Genomic DNA, 18434 nt, shown 5'->3' on the forward strand with positions numbered 1-18434 from the left:
CACAACTGTATTTCTGTAATACTGACTATCCATTGTACATAATATTTATTATAAATTACTATAAATTGCACATTTAGACCTTGCCAAGGACTTTCCTTGTGGATTTGCCAGAAAAAAAGGTGTTTCCAATTAACTCTCTTTAGTTCCTGCCTAATGCCCTCAAAGTTTGCCTCGCTCCAATTTAAGACTCTCCTGCGATGACCATATCCACCCTTATCTATAGCTATCCTGAATGTTGACAAATTGTGGTCACTGTTCCCCAACTGTTCACCGACTTAAAGATCAGTCACCTGACCAAGCTCATTACCAAACAGAACATCCAATACAGACTCTCCTCTTGTTGGATTATCTATATATTAATTTAAGAAACCCTCCTGGATATACTTAACAAATTCTGTCCCATCTAAACCTCTTGCACTAAGAAAGTGGCATTTTACATAAGGGAAGTTGAAGTCCCTCATGAGAATGATCCTATTATTTTTAACACATTTCCTTAATCTGTTTACATATCTGTTCCTCAATGTCCTGGTGGCTATTGGGTGGTCTGTAGTACAATTCCATTAGTGTGATTGTACCCTTCCTATTCTTGAGTTCTACCCAAAATAGACTCATTGTCTGAACCCTCCATTACTTTCTCCCCTCTTTATCTCCTTTTCTAAAACTTCAAAAACCTGGTACATTTATCACCCATTCCTGCCCTTCTGAACAAAGTCTCTAATGACTACATCATCATTCCATGTATTGATCCCTGCCTCCTGCACCTCAGCCACTCACTCATCTGTGCTGTCATCCCATTCCTACCTGCACTAGCCCGTGGCACAGAGTAATCCGAATATTACAATTTAGGAGGTCCTTCTCATCTGCCTCTTTAAAAATAATTATACAGATGCTGCTGGCCAGCTTAAACTTCCAGCAACTTCTACTTCTCATTTCTGCAAAAAAAAAATACTTGGGTACAGATCATTACTTTATACAATTCAAAATGATTTCTTTACAATGAGCGTACTGCCTCTGTTCTCGATCAATAAATATATGGCATTTCATTTTCCGGCATGTTCCGTGAAATAGATGTACGGTCATTCGGATATGATCCCGTGTCGTTTTGGATTGGTTGAGTTTCGGATGGTGTTCTAACAGCCCAGGTTGATTTATTATGAAAGTGGTGGCAATTACCATTTTACGGATGTATTAAATTGCCCACGTTGCTATTTCCACAGTTAACCGTATTCATTTTTCCTCACAGCTGCAGGGGACGAGACGGCTCAACACAACCTCACAGCGCCGTCTGCGCAACACCGGAAATGTAGCCGCTGCTGTGGTAATGCTTCCGGCGGCGTAATGAGGGGCCGGTCCGGACAGGACAGAGTAAGTGTGAGAGGGCCGAAGGGTGAGTCAGGGCTGTTCGGAGCCTTCAGTGACATTCAAATCCCGGCATTGCCTGAGAGTAGTGAAGATACGCCAAAGGTGAAGGAGTTTCTATTCCCCCCAAACGCCCGGCTTCCATTCAGGTCATAGTGGATGGGAGACGTATAGCAATGTCTGGGGAGGTGGGGTTTTTCTCCACCACAAAATGCACACAGCCCACGCCACTAACACACACCCTGTCTTCCTATGTACCCCACTCCCAATCTGGCGGACCAAGTGATCCAAATAAAAAGGCAGACAATATCTATGGCAAGAGAAACAAAGTTAATGCTTCCCGTTAAGAAACTCAAGACTCCTCACATCCAACACTGTAACATTTCTTCATTCCGTTCATCTACTGCTAAAAGTCTGGTCTCTTAAAACGTTAGGTTGATCATTTTGGGAGGCGGATGAAGGTTAAGAAAATTGCAAACATCTGCAGCATAAAAGAATTTGGGGCGTTTTATATACAAAATATTGAAAGCTTGGACAAGTGCAGCAAAGTGGTATTGGGACATAGGTATTAATTTCAAAGGGTTACAGTGTAAAAGAAAGGTATCCTTACTGCAGCTCTAGGAGGCACGAGAGAGACTGCAGTAAGCAGCTTTTATTCTTGTTTTTAAGGTTCGTTTGTATGATTCTAGATATGGGAGGGGGGAGGGATTGAACCTTAAGGGAAAATTAAGAAAAAATTGTTAGTAAGTTAGATTGGTAAAATATTGACAGGATGTTTCTCTTCAGAAGGAAGTCCAAAAACAGGGCATAGTCTCGGAATGAGGGGGTGCTCATTTAGTACTGATGTGAGGAAGGATTTCTTTGGAACTTCTTGCCGCAGGGAACTGTGGGTGCAAAGTCTTTGTATATATGTAAATGTAAGATAGAATTGCAATTATAAGGATATTGTGGAACAGGGAAAAAGTGATGGGCCAATCAGATTAACCAAGGTCTTTTTCAGTGGCTTACTGTTCCTGCACCTTGTGGTCCTACAGGTGCAGTATTGAGGGAGTGGTGCACTGTCTGAACTGAACATTAAATAATGACTATATTGTAATTCCACTGGGAACTTCCATTGTAAGTGATCCCATATCCTGACCTGTTTATCCCTTAAATACTGTAATGTAACAGAGCAGTTAAATTACTAGACCTTTAAAGACTTTGTATTTTGAACCCTCATATTAACTAAAAATGGGAGAATTAGAATTGAAGTAATTTCAGAATTAAGCATTTCGTGTCTATAATGATTGTGTGAAATGGCTGGACTGGATTGCTTTAAAAGCCCATCTGGTTCACTAATACCATTCAGGCAAGGAAATCTGGCTGTTGTGTGATTCCAGGCTCTTAAATGCCCTTTCAAATTGTCCAGTGTATAGTTCAGTTCAGCTGACTTTTAGCAATGACCTGTAACTGCTGCTGCTGATTCACATCTTGTGAATGTGCAAATTAAAATGATCTGGTCACTAAACTTAACCACTATGTGAAGAGTCTTGATTATAAATTCCTAGATTGTAATTCCTGAAAAGGAAAAGTAATTCCTTAGCTTTGGGAATTTTTGAAACAGTTAAAAAAACATAGGTTCTCAATTTGTAAATGCATACTGGGTTAGAACCAGTGATTTTTTTTAGACCAGGCATTTCAAAGGCTGGAACTGGGATTGTCTTCATGAATGAACTTTACTGGCATCACTTGAACTTGGACCTTAGAGAAATAGAGGGCTATGGGTAACCCTAGGTAATTTCTAAAGTAAGTACCGTACATGTTCGGCACAGCATTGTGGGCCGAAGGGCCTGTGTTGTACTGTAGGTTTTCTATGTTTCAATGTAGCTTGCCCTGATGAATTATTGGATAAACAATTATTGCAACAGCTTTATATTTAGTTTGTTGTTTATTTGACAAGCATGTATCTATAACATCAATGCAGTAAAATATTTAAAGCATTTCAACCAGTACTATCAAACAAAATTTGCAGCCTAGCCACACAAGTAACAATTAGGCCAAAGAAGCAAAAGCTATTGAAAAGATGTGTTTTAAGGATTGTTGAAGAGAAGACAGAGGTAGAAAAACTTGGGGAAGGAATTCCAGCACAGTTAAAATCCAGGATAAGCCTTGCACTGGAATGGGAGGAGCCCAGAAATATCTATAGATTTAGAATAGGTGGAAGGACCCAGGTGGAAAATGAGAGGAGTTTTACAACTGTGGATGTTTAACCATGAGCCAATTTAAATTGAACCTAGATTTAGTAATTTCTACAGGTTAGGACAACCACAAAAGATCTGCAGGAAATCCAGAGTAGCACACACAAAACACTGGAGGTCAGGCATCATCTATGAAAATGAATATAGAGTTGATGTTTTAGGCCAAGACGCTTCTCAGAGGCCTTAAGTGAATTAGAAAAGTGATGTTTTGAGGCAATATCAACACAGGAGAGTTTTGGCAGTGGAAAAACCGAGACAGGTGGAATTGGAGAGTCTTACAGAGCTGGATGTCTCTACTGTTGGTAATGGAAAGGATGCATAGAGAGCAGAAGTATCAGTGACTGTGATGTGAGTTTGTCACATAAACCAAAAGATAATGACTGGCTGAATTTAGGAATTTCTTCATGGGAAGAAATTCCTAGCTTACTGGATGCTGGATATTTAAAGAGTAAAGAGTGCTGGTGATCCATGATTGTTAAAATGAATTCAATATGAATGTACTGGTATAAGCTAAAATTTTCCCACAGTTTGAAGAAAAATGTTTCTATTAGAATAACGCAAAAGAGCAATTTATTTAATTATTCACATCTTCATCCAAATGTGTACTGGACTGGTATCCTGTGCATTAAGAAATCCCAGAAAACTGCAGAATTGTTCCAAAGTAGTGTCCTGGGGTTAATGATATTACCAGTTAATTTATGTATTTCTGCTTTTATATGCTTGCAATTAATAGATTTGAGACCAACCTGATATTCCTATTCTACTTTGATTGGTCCTTGCTCAAAAAGTCCTCCAAATCGGTAGGAATGCTGCACTTCAATAAGAATTTGAGACATTTTGGGATCATTTCCTTTGTCTGTTTATCAATCTACTCCCATGGAACCATTTGGAATTGTCTGTTTCTGATGTTTGATGCCATGCACGTGAATGATGACGGAGTATAATTAGGGACTCGGTGTTAGGATTGTTGATTTGGGAAAGGACACTGGTTTGTTTTGCTTATTTGGCAGTGGATTTGAAGGATTTCACAGAGTCAGCATCAATGTGCTTTAATATCCCTGCTATAGATAGTTACAGACGTGTGCAGGAGAGCAGGATTACTGCTGCCTGGTAGACTGTAAGCTTTTATCTTCAAACACTTTTCCTTGGACAGCCAAAGGCTATGGTGATGCACTGAATACACTGGGAAATTCCTCATCTCTATCAGCTTTTGTAACAAAATGGCTTCAAGATATGGGAAGTAATCCATTTAGTTCAGGCTCCTGTTTGGACATTAGTTATTGAAGGGTGATGTATACAGTCATTTATACATTCTTTTGTGAATGTTAGCATCAGGATCCTTCTTCTCACATGCTTCAGTGAATCAATGAACGATGATTTAGTCAGTCCTCGTACAATTACCTACGTGCATCAGCTGTGCATTGCCGCTCAACGGTTGTTATTGGAGTGAACTTGGTTCTGGATTGGATTGGAGGCTACATAAGGTGAACAGTTTTGGAAGATACATTTTTAAAATATTCTGACATTGAGAAAGAAAGGAGAGATTTAGGCATAGATCAATATGTATTAGACTTTAATAATTTGTGTTTTTACTGATGCTTAAGGCATAAAAGAATACTTGAGGTTACTGGAAGTCACCTAGGACTTTCATTGAAAGAAGTTGTGTAACAGAACAGCTCATCAAAAATTTAACAAAATTAGCTTTTCTGTTTATTTTTCTTGTTCTTCAAGAAGCAGCTGAAAAATACTATCCCTGTTATATTTAATGCAGCAGGAAGACTGAGCATTTTGCATTTGATTGATTTACATGCTAATTATTTGTGAGAATTTAAAATATCAATTATTTTTAACGTGGGAGAAAAGAATAATGCCTGAATTTCTATTGAAGTTAATCAGCTCAAGTCTCATTCTGGATTAAAAGATGTAGCTTTCCTTTTTAGGATAGCTGTATTGAAAAGTCTTAGGTAAGCAACAGACTTCTGCTTAGTGAAGGTTACACCTTTCTAACTTTCACCTCTGCAAGATAAACATTTTTCCACTGTTTTTCAGACATTAACAAATTAATTTGCATTAATCTAATCATATATGCCATACTATTTCCTTTGTAAACAAGATTCATTGAAGAAAAACACTGGTTAGTAGTGATTTTCATTTGCTATCTTATAACCTCCAGGATTCTGAAGCTGGTCAGCATGGAGCTCGGAAAAGCAAAATTGCTGCGAACTGGAATTAATGTATTGCATCAAGCTGTTCATCCAATTCATGGGATTGCCTGGACAGATGGAAAGCAAGTTGCCCTCACTGCTGTTTACCTTGTCAATGGTGAGGTAAAATTTGGAGATAGCAATGTTATTGGAAGTTTTGAGCATGTGAATGGGCTTCATTGGGGTCCTGTTTGTTATACAGGAACTCTAGCACTGCTTGCTGTTCAGCATAAAAAGCATATCACTGTATGGCAGTTACAAAACAGCACATTAGAACAAAATAAACTATTGGTTTCCCAAACTTGTGAACTTGGAGAGATTTTTCCGATTCTGCAACAAGGCTGCGTGTGGCATCCAAAACATGATGCCTTGGTAGTGCTAACAAAAAGAGATGCCTCTGTATTGTTTGCAGTACAAATTGATAATCGTAGAGTTAAAGTAGATATCAAAGGTGGTGGCTTGATTAATTGTGCTTGTTGGACTTCAGATGGAAATCGTTTAGTGATTGCCATAGGCAGCACCCTTCATTCTTATATTTGGAATAATACTCAAAAGACTCTTCATGCATGCAATTTTTGCCCTATTTTTGATGTTGGAGGACATATCTGTGCAGTGGAGGCATGTTTGGATTTACAAGTGGTTGTGACAACTGAACTGCCCCTTGATAAAATCTGCAGTCTTAATGCTGGCCTTGCTTTTGATGTTACACCCATATCAGAAACTGGATCTTTAATTTCACAGCCTATGATGCTATCTGCGGATGAAACCCATTCCATGGATTCAAGAAGAAAATCAGTAGATTCCTCAAGATCATTAACAGAAGAACCAACATTTTCATCATCTGGACCAGTAGATTTGAAACATATTCTAGCAAATCATCGAAAATCGGATCCTAGCCCCCTTATTCACCTACAACGAAGGGATTGCCTTACTGGAAGTGGTCATGATTCTTCACATCTGATTCTTGTAACTTTTGAGAGAAAAGTGACAACAACTAGAAAAGTAAGCATACCTGGGATTCTGGTTCCTGATTTATTATGTTTTGACCCTCACCGATGCACAATTGCTGTATCATCCAATACGTGTAACATGATATTGCTCTACTCAGTAACACCTTCAAGTATGCCTAATATTCAGCAAATCCATTTGCAAAAGAATGAACGGCCAAAAGGCTTGTGTTTTCTGACTGAAACACTGCTGTTGCTTTTAGTTGGAAAACAGAAATCGAATGATCTTGCTTTTCTCCCAACTTCTAATTCAGATCGTTATTTAATCAGACTTATGACTAAAAAGCTCTTGTTAGATGATTCCTCGGAAAATATGAAGACCTGGCAGCCGGGTATTAATATTTCAGGAATGAAGAAATATTTTGAAAATCTCTCCAAGGAAGAGGCAGTTTCAGGAAAAGAATTGTTGTTGCCAGGGAATACCACAATTCTATCTCCAAATACTAAAAAGCGATTAATAGAAGAAATAAGTAACAACAGCAGTGAGCAGAGCTCTGAAGCAAATACTCCAAAACAAACAGAAGGAGCTGCACTTTGTGAATCTGCAATGATTTTGAAAGACTATGAAGCAGAACCTGTAAATAACTCTATAACAATGCACGGACTTGGACCAACAAACAGAGACTTAAGTAGCCCAGTCTTATTTAAGGAGAATCAAAATGAACAATCACATGCAAGAACTTCACTGAGCAACAATGATAAAGTGAATGATGAAATTAAACAACTGTCTATAAAAATGGAAAAGTTGCTTGATAGCTTTAAAGAAATGAAACAGTGCCTTTCTCAAATATCAGATTGTACAAGAAATGGAAAGAAGTCATCATTGGCCTATCCATCTGATCCATCATTTCTATATGTCATCTGTCAGGTATTTTGTTTTCCACTAATTTTGGTTATTTTGTGAAAATTGATGCTTTTGCTCTTAATTAGAGAAGTGTTGATTTATTTGACCCGAGCTTAAGTGTTCCTGATGGAGAACTTCAGCATTTTAATCTTCATGTGGTATTCTAAAAACAATGAACACAGATTAATGTGATTAGCAATGAAAATTTGCCATTGTTGAAAATAATTATATTAAAATGCCTATTTTTGAATTATTTGCTCAGTTGCTTATTTTTTTAATTAACTGAAAGTAAACCTTATATTGTAACTCCTTTTCTCAATAGTAATAACAAGGAAAATCATGTATTTAAGTTTATATAGTTTGATATGTAATTTAAGACCATTACAAATTTGTTACAGAATTAAAAATTAACTATTTTCTCTAGTGGATTTGAAAAACTAAATCCATGGTAGTACAACATTTCAATGTTTATTTTGTGACAGAATTAATAAAATTAGCTTTAAATTTACATGAAATATTACATGTGAAACATTTTCAAAATTAAATGAAATTGAACTTCACACTGGAACTCTTAATGATAACACAGAATCCCAAATACTTATAATGTCATTGTAAACTGTAAACCAAGATAGCCAACTTGCTACCCTTGAAATTTAGGCAGCTATAGTCCAGCATTCTTGTCATAGAAAGGAACCTTAAGCCTGAGGGGGCAGTTTTGCTTAACATGTAAATGCCAGCTGATAAATAGCTATTGAGGTATTCTTCCAAAGGTCTTATAGAAAATGTTACAGCACATGACTCTCTATAATCGCACTATTTGAATAATCCCTGCAATTCTGACCCCCAATCAATCTCACACAGACTCTTCTTCCAAACATTATTTGTGGTAAATGACAAAATATTAAATTGCTCTGATTATTTACTCTTCCATACCATTCGTAATCCACAGAGTTTATTTTTTAAAATGACGTTACATTAAATGAAAAAAGAAACCCTCTCTGTTTCTTTTTCTCATTCTGGAGTATCTACTTACCTACTTCTTTCAGTGATAATTTGTTGGTCTTTCTGGCAGGTGCATGCAGTAACTGGTAATTTACTTTTAGCAGAATACAGGAAATAAACTACTCAAAGAATCATAGAAATTTATGGAATGGTGATAAACCATTTAGCCCATTGTGTCTAGGCAGACCAAAATTTGACTTCAGGTTAGTTCTACTTAAAACATAACAGGAGTACATGATACAAAAGATCAGGAATATGCCACCTGACCCCTAGAGTCTACGCCTTCATTAAGTCAAGTTATGACTGGTCCACTGTTGGCCTCAAGCTAACTTTCTTGTGCTGCCCCATACCAATTAACTCCTTTGTAGTTCAAATGTTTGTCAATTGCTGCCAATTTATGGCAATAAATGTTGCCATATATTTTATAGCTGTGCAAATGCAGCTTGCTGTTACTAAAGAAACCAATGAATCATGTCCTACTGAGAGAAACTATTCCTCATTATTTCTGTATTAAATTGGTGAATATGCATTCTGAAATTATGCCCCTAAAGTTACCCTGCTAAAGAAGATGTCTTCTTAGCATCCACACTCTCAATCCTCCTCAGAATCTTTAATAAAATAGATGATGTAAGATCATTTTCTATACTTATAAACTCCAGTGAGTGTAGCTCAGTTTTGCTCCTGATCCATCAACCTGTTCATCCCAGGAATCCACGTAATGAACCCTTTTGTATTGCCTACAATTCAATATGTCCTAATGGAGACCAAATCTACGCAGTACTCCAAGACTACTTTCACCAAGTTCACCTTGAAGTTGCACTAAGACTTCTTTACTTTTATTTTCTATATCCTTATAATAAAGGACAACAAAGTGGATAACCTCACAGTTTTTCACATTGTACTCCTTATTCCAACATCTTACCCATTCAACCTATCGATATTCCTTTGCAAGGTCTTTGTGTTCTCCTCACAACTTGCTAATATTATTGAAGAGTGAATTTGGCTATAGTACATTTAGTCTTTCTACCCAAGGTATTATTATAAGTAATGTTGCCTCTAATTTGTAATGACCAGTGTGCACAAAAATCCTGTGCTGTACAATTTTTTTAAAATAACAATAAGTAAGCCAGTTCTAAAATCTGCAGATAGAAACATAGAAAATAGGTGCAGGAGTAGGCCATTTGGCCCTTCGAGCCTGCACTGCCATTCAGTATGATCATGGCTGATCATCCAACTCAGAACCCTGTACCTGCTTTCTCTCCATACCCCCTGATCCCTTTAGCCACAAGGGCCATATCCAACTTCCTCTTAAATATAGCCAATGAACCGGCCTCAACTGTTTCTTGCGGCAGAGAATTCCACAGATTCACCACTCTCTTTGTGAAGAAGTTTTTCCTCATCTCGGTCCTAAAAGGCTTCCCCTTTATCCTTAAACTGTGACCCCTCGTTCTGGACTTCCCCAACATCGGAAACAAATCTTCCTGCATCTAGCCTGTCCAATCTCTTTAGAATTTTATACGTTTCAATAAGATCCCCCCTCAATCTTCTAAATTCCAGCGAGTATAAGCCTAGTCGATCCAGTCTTTCTTCATATGAAAGTCCTGCTATCCCAGGAATCAATCTGGTGAACCTTCTCTGTACTCCCTCTATGGCAAGAATGTCTTTCCTCAGATTAGGGGACCAAAACTGCACTCAATATTCTAGGTGCGGTCTCACCAAGGCCTTGTACAACTGCAGTAGAACCTCCCTGCTCCTGTACTCAAATCCTTTTGCTATGAATGCCAACGTACCAGTTGCCTTTTTCACCGCCTGCTCTACCTGCATGCCCACCTTCAATGACTGGTGTACAATGACACCCAGGTCTTGTTGCATTTCCCCTTTTCCTAATCGGCCACCGTTCAGATAATAATCTGTTTTCCTGTTCTTGCAACCAAAGTGGATAACCTCACAATGATCCACATTAAATTGCATCTGCCATGAATTTGCCCACTCACCTAACCTATCCAAGTCACCCTGCATCCTCTTAGCATCCTCCTCACAGCTAACACCGCCGCCCAGCTTCGTGTCATCCGCAAACTTGGAGATGCTGCATTTAATTCCCTCGTCTAAATCATTAATATATATTGTAAACAACTGGGGTCCCAGCACTGAGCCTTGCGGTACCCCACTAGTCACTGCCTGCCATTCTGAAAAGGTCCCGTTTACTCCCACTCTTTGCTTCCTGTCTGCCAATCAATTCTCTATCCACATCAATACCATACCCCCAATACCGTGTGCTTTAAGTTTGCACACTAATCTCCTGTGTGGGACCTTGTCAAAAGCCTTTTGAAAATCTAAATATACCACATCCACTGGCTCTCCCCTATCCACTCTACTAGTTACATCTTCAAAAAATTCTCTAAGATTTGTCAGACATAATTTTCCTTTCACAAATCCATGCTGACTTTGTCCGATGATTTCACCTCTTTCCAAATATGCTGTTATCACATCTTTGATAACCGGCTCTAGCATTTTCCCCACCACCGATGTCAGACTAACTGGTCTATAATTCCCCGGTTTCTCTCTCCCTCCTTTTTTAAAAATCATAAATCATCGCAAACTTCACGTTGTCAATACTGTCCGCATCAGAAACTAGAAAAGGAAATGTGATTGTGTACCATCGAGAAATATAGTTAACATGCCAACGAGGTAGATAGTGACAACCTTTTGTGTGCAGTTTAAATTCCTTTGTGCACTAGTAGCAAAACGTGTGTGTGCGTACACCTTAGAGGGAACATTGATTATAAGTTGTAAATAGTTGAAGCCCCAACACTGTTCCATATTGCAAACCATTACTGACTGTTGATCCAAAAATGACCACTTCGCCTGTCTTTTGTGTTCGTTAGCCTCCCATCTCTTGCACCATTACCCTGTATGTTAAGTCTCTTCATGTGCACATTTTAAATATGGTTAAGATTTCTGCTTTAAGTAGTGAGTAGTGCATCCCTTTAAGTAGTGAGTTCCACACCACCAGCACTCATTGAATGAAATTATTTTTAACCTTAATGTTTCCACTGACATAAGATTTTAATCAGAGTTCTGTAGTCCTTTGGGTACAGTTTTTAAAAATTTATACAATACAGAGCAAACTATGCTGTTTCTTACATATGCAAGCTGTTTTTGCTAAGATACATAGGCCATATGCAAGTTAATGCTAAAGCTTTTGAAAGTTATTTTGATAAATTTATTTGCAAATAAGCTTTTGGAAGCAGTCCGAGAAATTCGCAGAAAACTTCTTAACTGTGGGACATCGGGCATACTGAATATTTACATCTTTTATAATCAAAATTATTAAAAATGCTGACAAAATACACCTGATTTATATCAGAAAATTAATAAACAATTTTATTTCTAACATTTATAATATTTGAATATTAATATCATTTAACTCAGTTATAAAATAAAACATCAGGAAGAATTTTAAACTACTTGTGGAAATCTGGCAGTTTAGAACAAGAGTTTCAAATTTAACCCCAATTATAAACCCAAAGATAGAAATTCCTCAATTTAGGGAAAAAAAGTTGACACAAAAACTTGTATAGAAGCATCTATAAGTTTCATCAGTAGGAAAATCAAACTTCTATGTATTATGAACAAATAATGTAAACTGAATGCATTGCTGTAGCACAGTCCAGTGTTGAAGCCAATTCTGCATGATGCCTCAACATTAATCAACATGGAAGTGACAAACATGGCAGGTACTGAAATTTTATCCTGAAAAGCTTATTAAGCTTTTAACAGTTAAAATGTCTGATTTTTAATGTGGCTTGTAGCATATAGATTATTTAAGCACATTATTCTGTAGTGCTTCCATCATATGTTTGGATTTTAGTTCTAACATTACCATTATATTATTCCAAAGTTTAATATTTATAACATGCCATGAATTATGCCAAGAGTCTTTAAAAACTGAGGACAACCAGTTCTTTATGGTTTATTTCTAAAGATTAGGTATTTATTTTGAAATATGTTGAAAAATGAATTCTACGTGTTATATTGGCTCGTCAAGCATGTGTCAGTGTGTTGTTTGTCTCAGGTTTCCAACATGATTGGCCTTGATGTTGTTAGAATATGAGAGGAAATGTTCACCAAATATTTTTGCACAATGAAGGAAACCATTAAAAAAATCCAGTCTCTATTTATGTAATGTTAGCTCTGTCAAGAAGTACTGGAAGACAGGGTTAAAACTCATCCAGTTTATTTTTGTTACATGTTTTGATGGTGTGGGAATAACTAAAATTACCTATAGTTTTTTTTTTCCATTCAGCTAGGATGACTATAGTTGAAGGTTTAAGTAGAGTGCCTTTACAATACTTAATGTTTCAGATCATATTTCTTCAGTTTAAAATCTGTTTTCTTCTGTCTGAACACATCTAATTTATTTCCCTTCTTGGTGTATTTTTATACATTAAAATTGTATGTTGATGTTATAAATTGAAATATGCTTTCACTTTGGGACCTAGTATCATTAACATAGTGGTTAATCATGACAAAAATTAGTTGGAGAATAAAGGTCCCTCTATTTTACAGCTTAAGCAGTCTACCATACAGACTTCAGCTGCAGACTGATTTTTCTATTTACTTTCTCACCTGAGCCTGGATAAGTGAAATTACAACTTAACTGGTATTATGAACATTTGAATTTGTAGATCTGCATCCAACAGGAATTGTATTGAAACCACTAAAAACTATTTTGCCTAAATTTTCTATAGTCATTAGAGAAAGAAACCATTAAAACAGAACACTGAGCTGTAAGAACAATATTTCCTTCCCTATCCTGTTCCCTGTGAAAAATATACTGATTTTATTGTACATGTAAATTGGGAGGTCATATAAAATAATTTATTAAATCACAGTTGATGAAATTCATTTAAAATATTTGATTGAGGATTTATGTCTACAATAAATAACATTCCATTATTATTATATTTTGAAGAAAAAGTTGCAAGAGAATACAGTTGTGGATGAAAAACGAGCTGTTCTCCTTTGTGAAGGCAAGCTTCGTCTAAGTACAGTCCAAGAAGTCTTTAACCTTTTTGTTGTTGAAATGTTTTACGGTAGGTAGTTTTAGTCCGTCAATAGTAAATGTATTATGCCATTTTCAGTAGTGACTACAATATTTTGATATTATGAACATTGCTAGATAGTAGGGTTTTGAGCCTGACTTTGGAACATTACCAGAAATATCATCTGAAGCTGAAAATTATGATTAAAAGTATTAACCAGGTCCATTATGAAGAAGCAAAAGATACTGGAAATCTGGAACAATACACATAAAGCTGGAGGAACTCAACAGATCACACAGTGCCTATGGAAGGAAATAGATCATCATTTCCTGATGAAGGGTCTCGACCTGAAACATTGTTCATCCATTTCCCTCCATAGATATTGAGTTCCGAGGTTTTTATGTGTAACTACCAAGTTATCTTTCAAATAAATCTCTGATTTTTGTTCTATATACCATTATTTGCTAGGTTTGGAAAACTGTTACCTTAGTTTAAAAGGTGGCTTAAAGATAATTTAAATATTATGGCAATAAGTGGCATTCTTGCCAGAATATTGTTAGTGTGGGTTGAGGAATTTCAGCTTGACAACAAGGAAAAGTCAAAAGTGCAATTAAAAAATCAAAAGTTTGGATTAATTTGTAATAGTTCCAAATACTGCATCTTCTTCCTCTGGAAATGTATATATTCTTAAGGAAGACAGAAATGTTGGGTATACAAAGGCAAAGTTTTCTCAGTGTCCCTTTCAGCATCCCTTTGTTTATCAACAAATATGCTAGATATGGGGCAGGACTTGGGGAAGTACTCCCAACAAGTAAGGACTATTGTCCAAGTGTAATAAACAGGAGAAATTACCCAATGAACTCCATTCTGACTTTGAATTATGACTTTGAACTACAGTATGTTTGTGATTTGGTCATTTCTTATTCATGACATCATATTGAGAGAGAGAAGTAAGAGTAATGATATCCATGTTAGAATATGTCTGTCACTGAGCTGCTTTGTTCATAGTCTTAATACTAAGCCCTTGATTAGGAGTCAAATGTCAACAAATTCATATCATTTAGAACTTTTTATTTGTTTGTTTGTTTACTTATTGAGATACAGCATGGTATAGGCCTTTCTGGCCCTTCAAGCTGTGTCATCCTGCAATCCTTGATTCAACCCTAAGCTAATCGCAGGATAATTTACAATGACCAGTTAACCTACTAACCAATTGGACTGTGGGAGGAAACTGGAGCTCCCGGAGAAAACCCATGCATTCCACAGGGAAGATGAACAGGCTCCCTGCGGATGACATCCAAGTTGAACTCTGAAACCCTGAACTGTAATAGTGTTGCGCTAACCACTGGGCTACCATGGCACCTAACAGTTGAAAAATACTATCAAATAACAAACACACTTTAGCTGCTTTGTTCAAGTTATTTATTGTTATATAGTTTTGAGTTTGCAAAGTGTCCATTTGGAAAGCCACAGATCATGAGTCACGTTCAGAGCTTTTCCCTATTTTATATTGAAAATCTCTATTTACCTCAATCATAATGATTTTGTTTAAAAGCTGATTTGCCAGTGAATCATCAGTGAATTTGTGCTTGTAGTGTAGCTGAATATTAGTTCTGTTTGTAATGAGAGAGAATCAAATACGATAGGGCCTTTTAAGAGACTCCTGGATAGGTACATGGAGCTTAGAAAAATAGAGGGCTATGGGTAACCATATGGGTAATTTCTATGGTAAGGACATGTTCAGCACAGCTTTGTGGGCCTAAGAGCCTGTATTGTGCTGTAGGTTTTCTATGTTTCTAAATATGGTTAAAATGTAAGAGGAAGACAAATTTTGAAATTAAAAAATTAAGATCGGAATCTAAAGATGGATTTTATTATTAAGTTGCTGTAAATAAACTTCTAAAATATATTTGTAAAAGGTGGTTAATACAGATATCTGTTCATTAAATGTTCAATATAACAGCACAATGGTCATACAATAAATGGTACTCGAACAGAAGCCAAAAAATTTGTCTATTATCAAAGGAGCTTACTGTGTTAAGGCTTATCATTGAAACCCGATTATGTCTTAAACCATGACGTTAATACTCAGTGTTATATATTCAGCTAGTAGGACAGATGGTCGATCTTACTGATTTACTAATAATACTTTTTCAGCATTTGGATTATCAGTATTCTAATAAGATGATCAGATGTTCAAAGAGCTCCATATAGAAATAAAACACTGGCACTTTTTAATGACTGGTAAACATAATTTGAAGCAAATCCATTAAATATCATGCAGGTTCTCCAAGGGAGCACCATTATCTCAATTTTAATGACTGCCAGTTCTCACAATTAATTATTACAGTCAGTACCTCAGCTTGAGGTAGGCAAACATTAATTTCTGATCTGGTCCCTTGCTTACAACAAGACAGCTTTTCTTGTTAATACCTTTTCCTTTGATCCTTCTTTCTGTTACTGTAAATAATTTGTGCTTTTGTTTTCTCGTTTTGCTTTTCTCAGAACCACTAACTCATTCAGTGATTTTCATCTCATTTCTTAAAGCCCCCCCACCCCCGCAGCAGAACACAGTATATTTTTTAATTTCTGCTACAGTGTATGGACCTGTTATGAACTTGGGGCACCACGGTAGTGTAGCAGCACAACACGATTAGAGCTCGGGGCATCAGAGTTCAGAGTTCAATTGCAGCACTGTCCATCAGGAGTTTGTATGTCCTCCCTGTGAAATGTGTTGGTTTTCTCTGGGTCTCTAGTTTCCTCCCACAGTCCAAAGACATACCGGTTGGTAGGTTAATTGACCATTGTGAATTGTGCTGTGATTAGCCTAGGGCTGAGTGATGTGGCCCAAAGAGCCAGAAGAACCTGTATTTCAATATATATTTACAGTTTAGCTGGATCGATGCAGGTGAGGTTATCTACTGGTGCGGTATCCACAAACCCACAAAGTACTGAATTGCATTCAAAAGAGTTGAAATGCTTACAGGCATTATCTATATGTGAGTCTTTACAAAGAACACATCAGTAGGTGAATCACAGCCCTGTGCCTTTTTCCCCTCATGCTGGTGTCAAGATACCACTCCACCCAACTCCTAAATCAAGAGCCGTTGCCCCAGAGGAACTTCTGACCAATTCCTCAACAACTGAGAAGTGGTTAATGAGCACTGTATCTTATACTCATGAGATGATGTGGTGCTCAATATTATTCTATTCAAGGTGTGTGTGTGTGCATGCACTTTTATGATATTGTTATATAATTTTGTAAAAAAGTCTCATTTCCTTTTAGTTATTAAAATGTTTAATTGTATATTAATGTGTGTCAGTGCTTTTGGAACATTATACAACATAGGTATATTTATCTGCAGGCTTTATTTGATATGAAGGAGAGGGCCTATGGCTTAATGGATAATGAGGCAGAGGATACTTTTCAATCCACACATACCTCATTTGATAATCTTACTCACATATTAACCCTGCTCACAGGTATCACTTGTGTTGAGGCCACAGTCCTTCCTACCCCAGAAGGGTTTTTTAGCCTTCTCTCTCATCCAGAAACCATGCAATATGCTGCCATTATTGCAACAACTATCCATCTCTCATGCATACTCTTTTTCTCTCCCTCCCTTTCCCTCTATTTTAGATACTGGTAGTTTTTTTTCTTGGGTTACTGAACATGGATAGGTGATGGGAAGCAGATATTTTTATTTAAATTTATGCATTGTGGAAAATGGGAAACCAGCTTGGAGAATATTCAAATATTTGAATAGTTGTATCTAGTTGTAGTCAAGAAATTCAAAGCTGCCTCAGTACAGAGTAGGTGAGAAGGTAAGGACCAGGAGAAGAAGGGATGAGAGCAGAAGTGCAAGAAATAGATAAAATGCAGACACGGACTCCATACAGAATGGCAGAGGGGAAGTCATGGTTCAGGATGCAGAAGGAAATGATAGAATGGAATAGAATTCTTACATGAGGCAGGATGGAAGGAAGTGAAATCAAGTAGCTTCAGGGGTCTGAGCTTGTCTGGATAGTGCTTTGTTCAGCAAGAGCCGATGTAAAACTAGAGCAACAGTACTATTTTTGTCAGGGCCCATTGCAGTCTGCAGGTAACAATATTAAATTCAATGCCTACATCATTTCACCCAATTCCACACATCCCCATTGTACCACACAGTGCCCACTTCTATCTTCTTTGTTACTTGTTTTCTCTCTTTCTTAGTTCTGATAAAGGTCTTTGACCTGAAACATCCAGAGATTATGCTTGAACAGCTGAACTTTTACAGCATTTTCTGCTTTTATTTCAGATTTCCAGCATCTGCAATTTTTTTATTTTTATTTTCTGCGCTTCCTTCCGCTACTTTCTAGACTTGGCTACGAATCTCCTACTTTCCATTTTTTGGTGTTTCATTGTTAGTTGTTGTACCAAGCAGTAATACAATACATTTTAGATGTACGTGATATTTCAAATAAAGGGATTGTTTTCATTTTCCTCATGAACAATATTTATTCTAAATTTTTATTAGGCAGGACTGCGCATACAAACACAAATTAAAGACAAGTTATGGGAACTAGGAGTGTACAGTAAAAATTATCAATAAGCCTTAAGACATAGGAGCATAATTAGGCCATTTGGTCCATTGAGTCTGATCATGGCTGATTTATTTTCCCCCGCCTTCTCCCCGTAAACTTTGACTAATGAAGAGCCTATCAGCCTCTGCTGAAAATATACCAGTGGCTTC

General features: G+C 37.0%; 1 protein-coding gene across 4 annotated transcripts in view; it reads left to right on the forward strand.

Annotated features, from left to right (window-relative positions):
- Positions 1 to 1278: 1278 nt before the first annotated feature.
- wdcp (WD repeat and coiled coil containing) overlaps positions 1279 to 18434 on the forward strand; it is a 29239-nt gene continuing 12083 nt past the window's right edge. The window contains exons 1-3 of one of the 4 annotated variants that reach the window (XM_073056953.1): positions 1279 to 1365; positions 5770 to 7675; positions 13629 to 13749. In XM_073056953.1, coding sequence (XP_072913054.1) covers positions 5789 to 7675; positions 13629 to 13749 — 2008 coding nt within the window. In that variant the 5' untranslated portion in view covers positions 1279 to 1365; positions 5770 to 5788. Of the gene's footprint in view, positions 1465 to 3073; positions 3145 to 4754; positions 5081 to 5769; positions 7676 to 13628; positions 13750 to 18434 lie in introns of those variants that run through there. The other 3 variants (XM_073056955.1, XM_073056956.1, XM_073056954.1) reach the window with 3 other exon arrangements.

Source organism: Hemitrygon akajei, chromosome 9, assembly GCF_048418815.1.
Source record: "Hemitrygon akajei chromosome 9, sHemAka1.3, whole genome shotgun sequence".
Classification (NCBI taxonomy): domain Eukaryota; kingdom Metazoa; phylum Chordata; class Chondrichthyes; order Myliobatiformes; family Dasyatidae; genus Hemitrygon; species Hemitrygon akajei.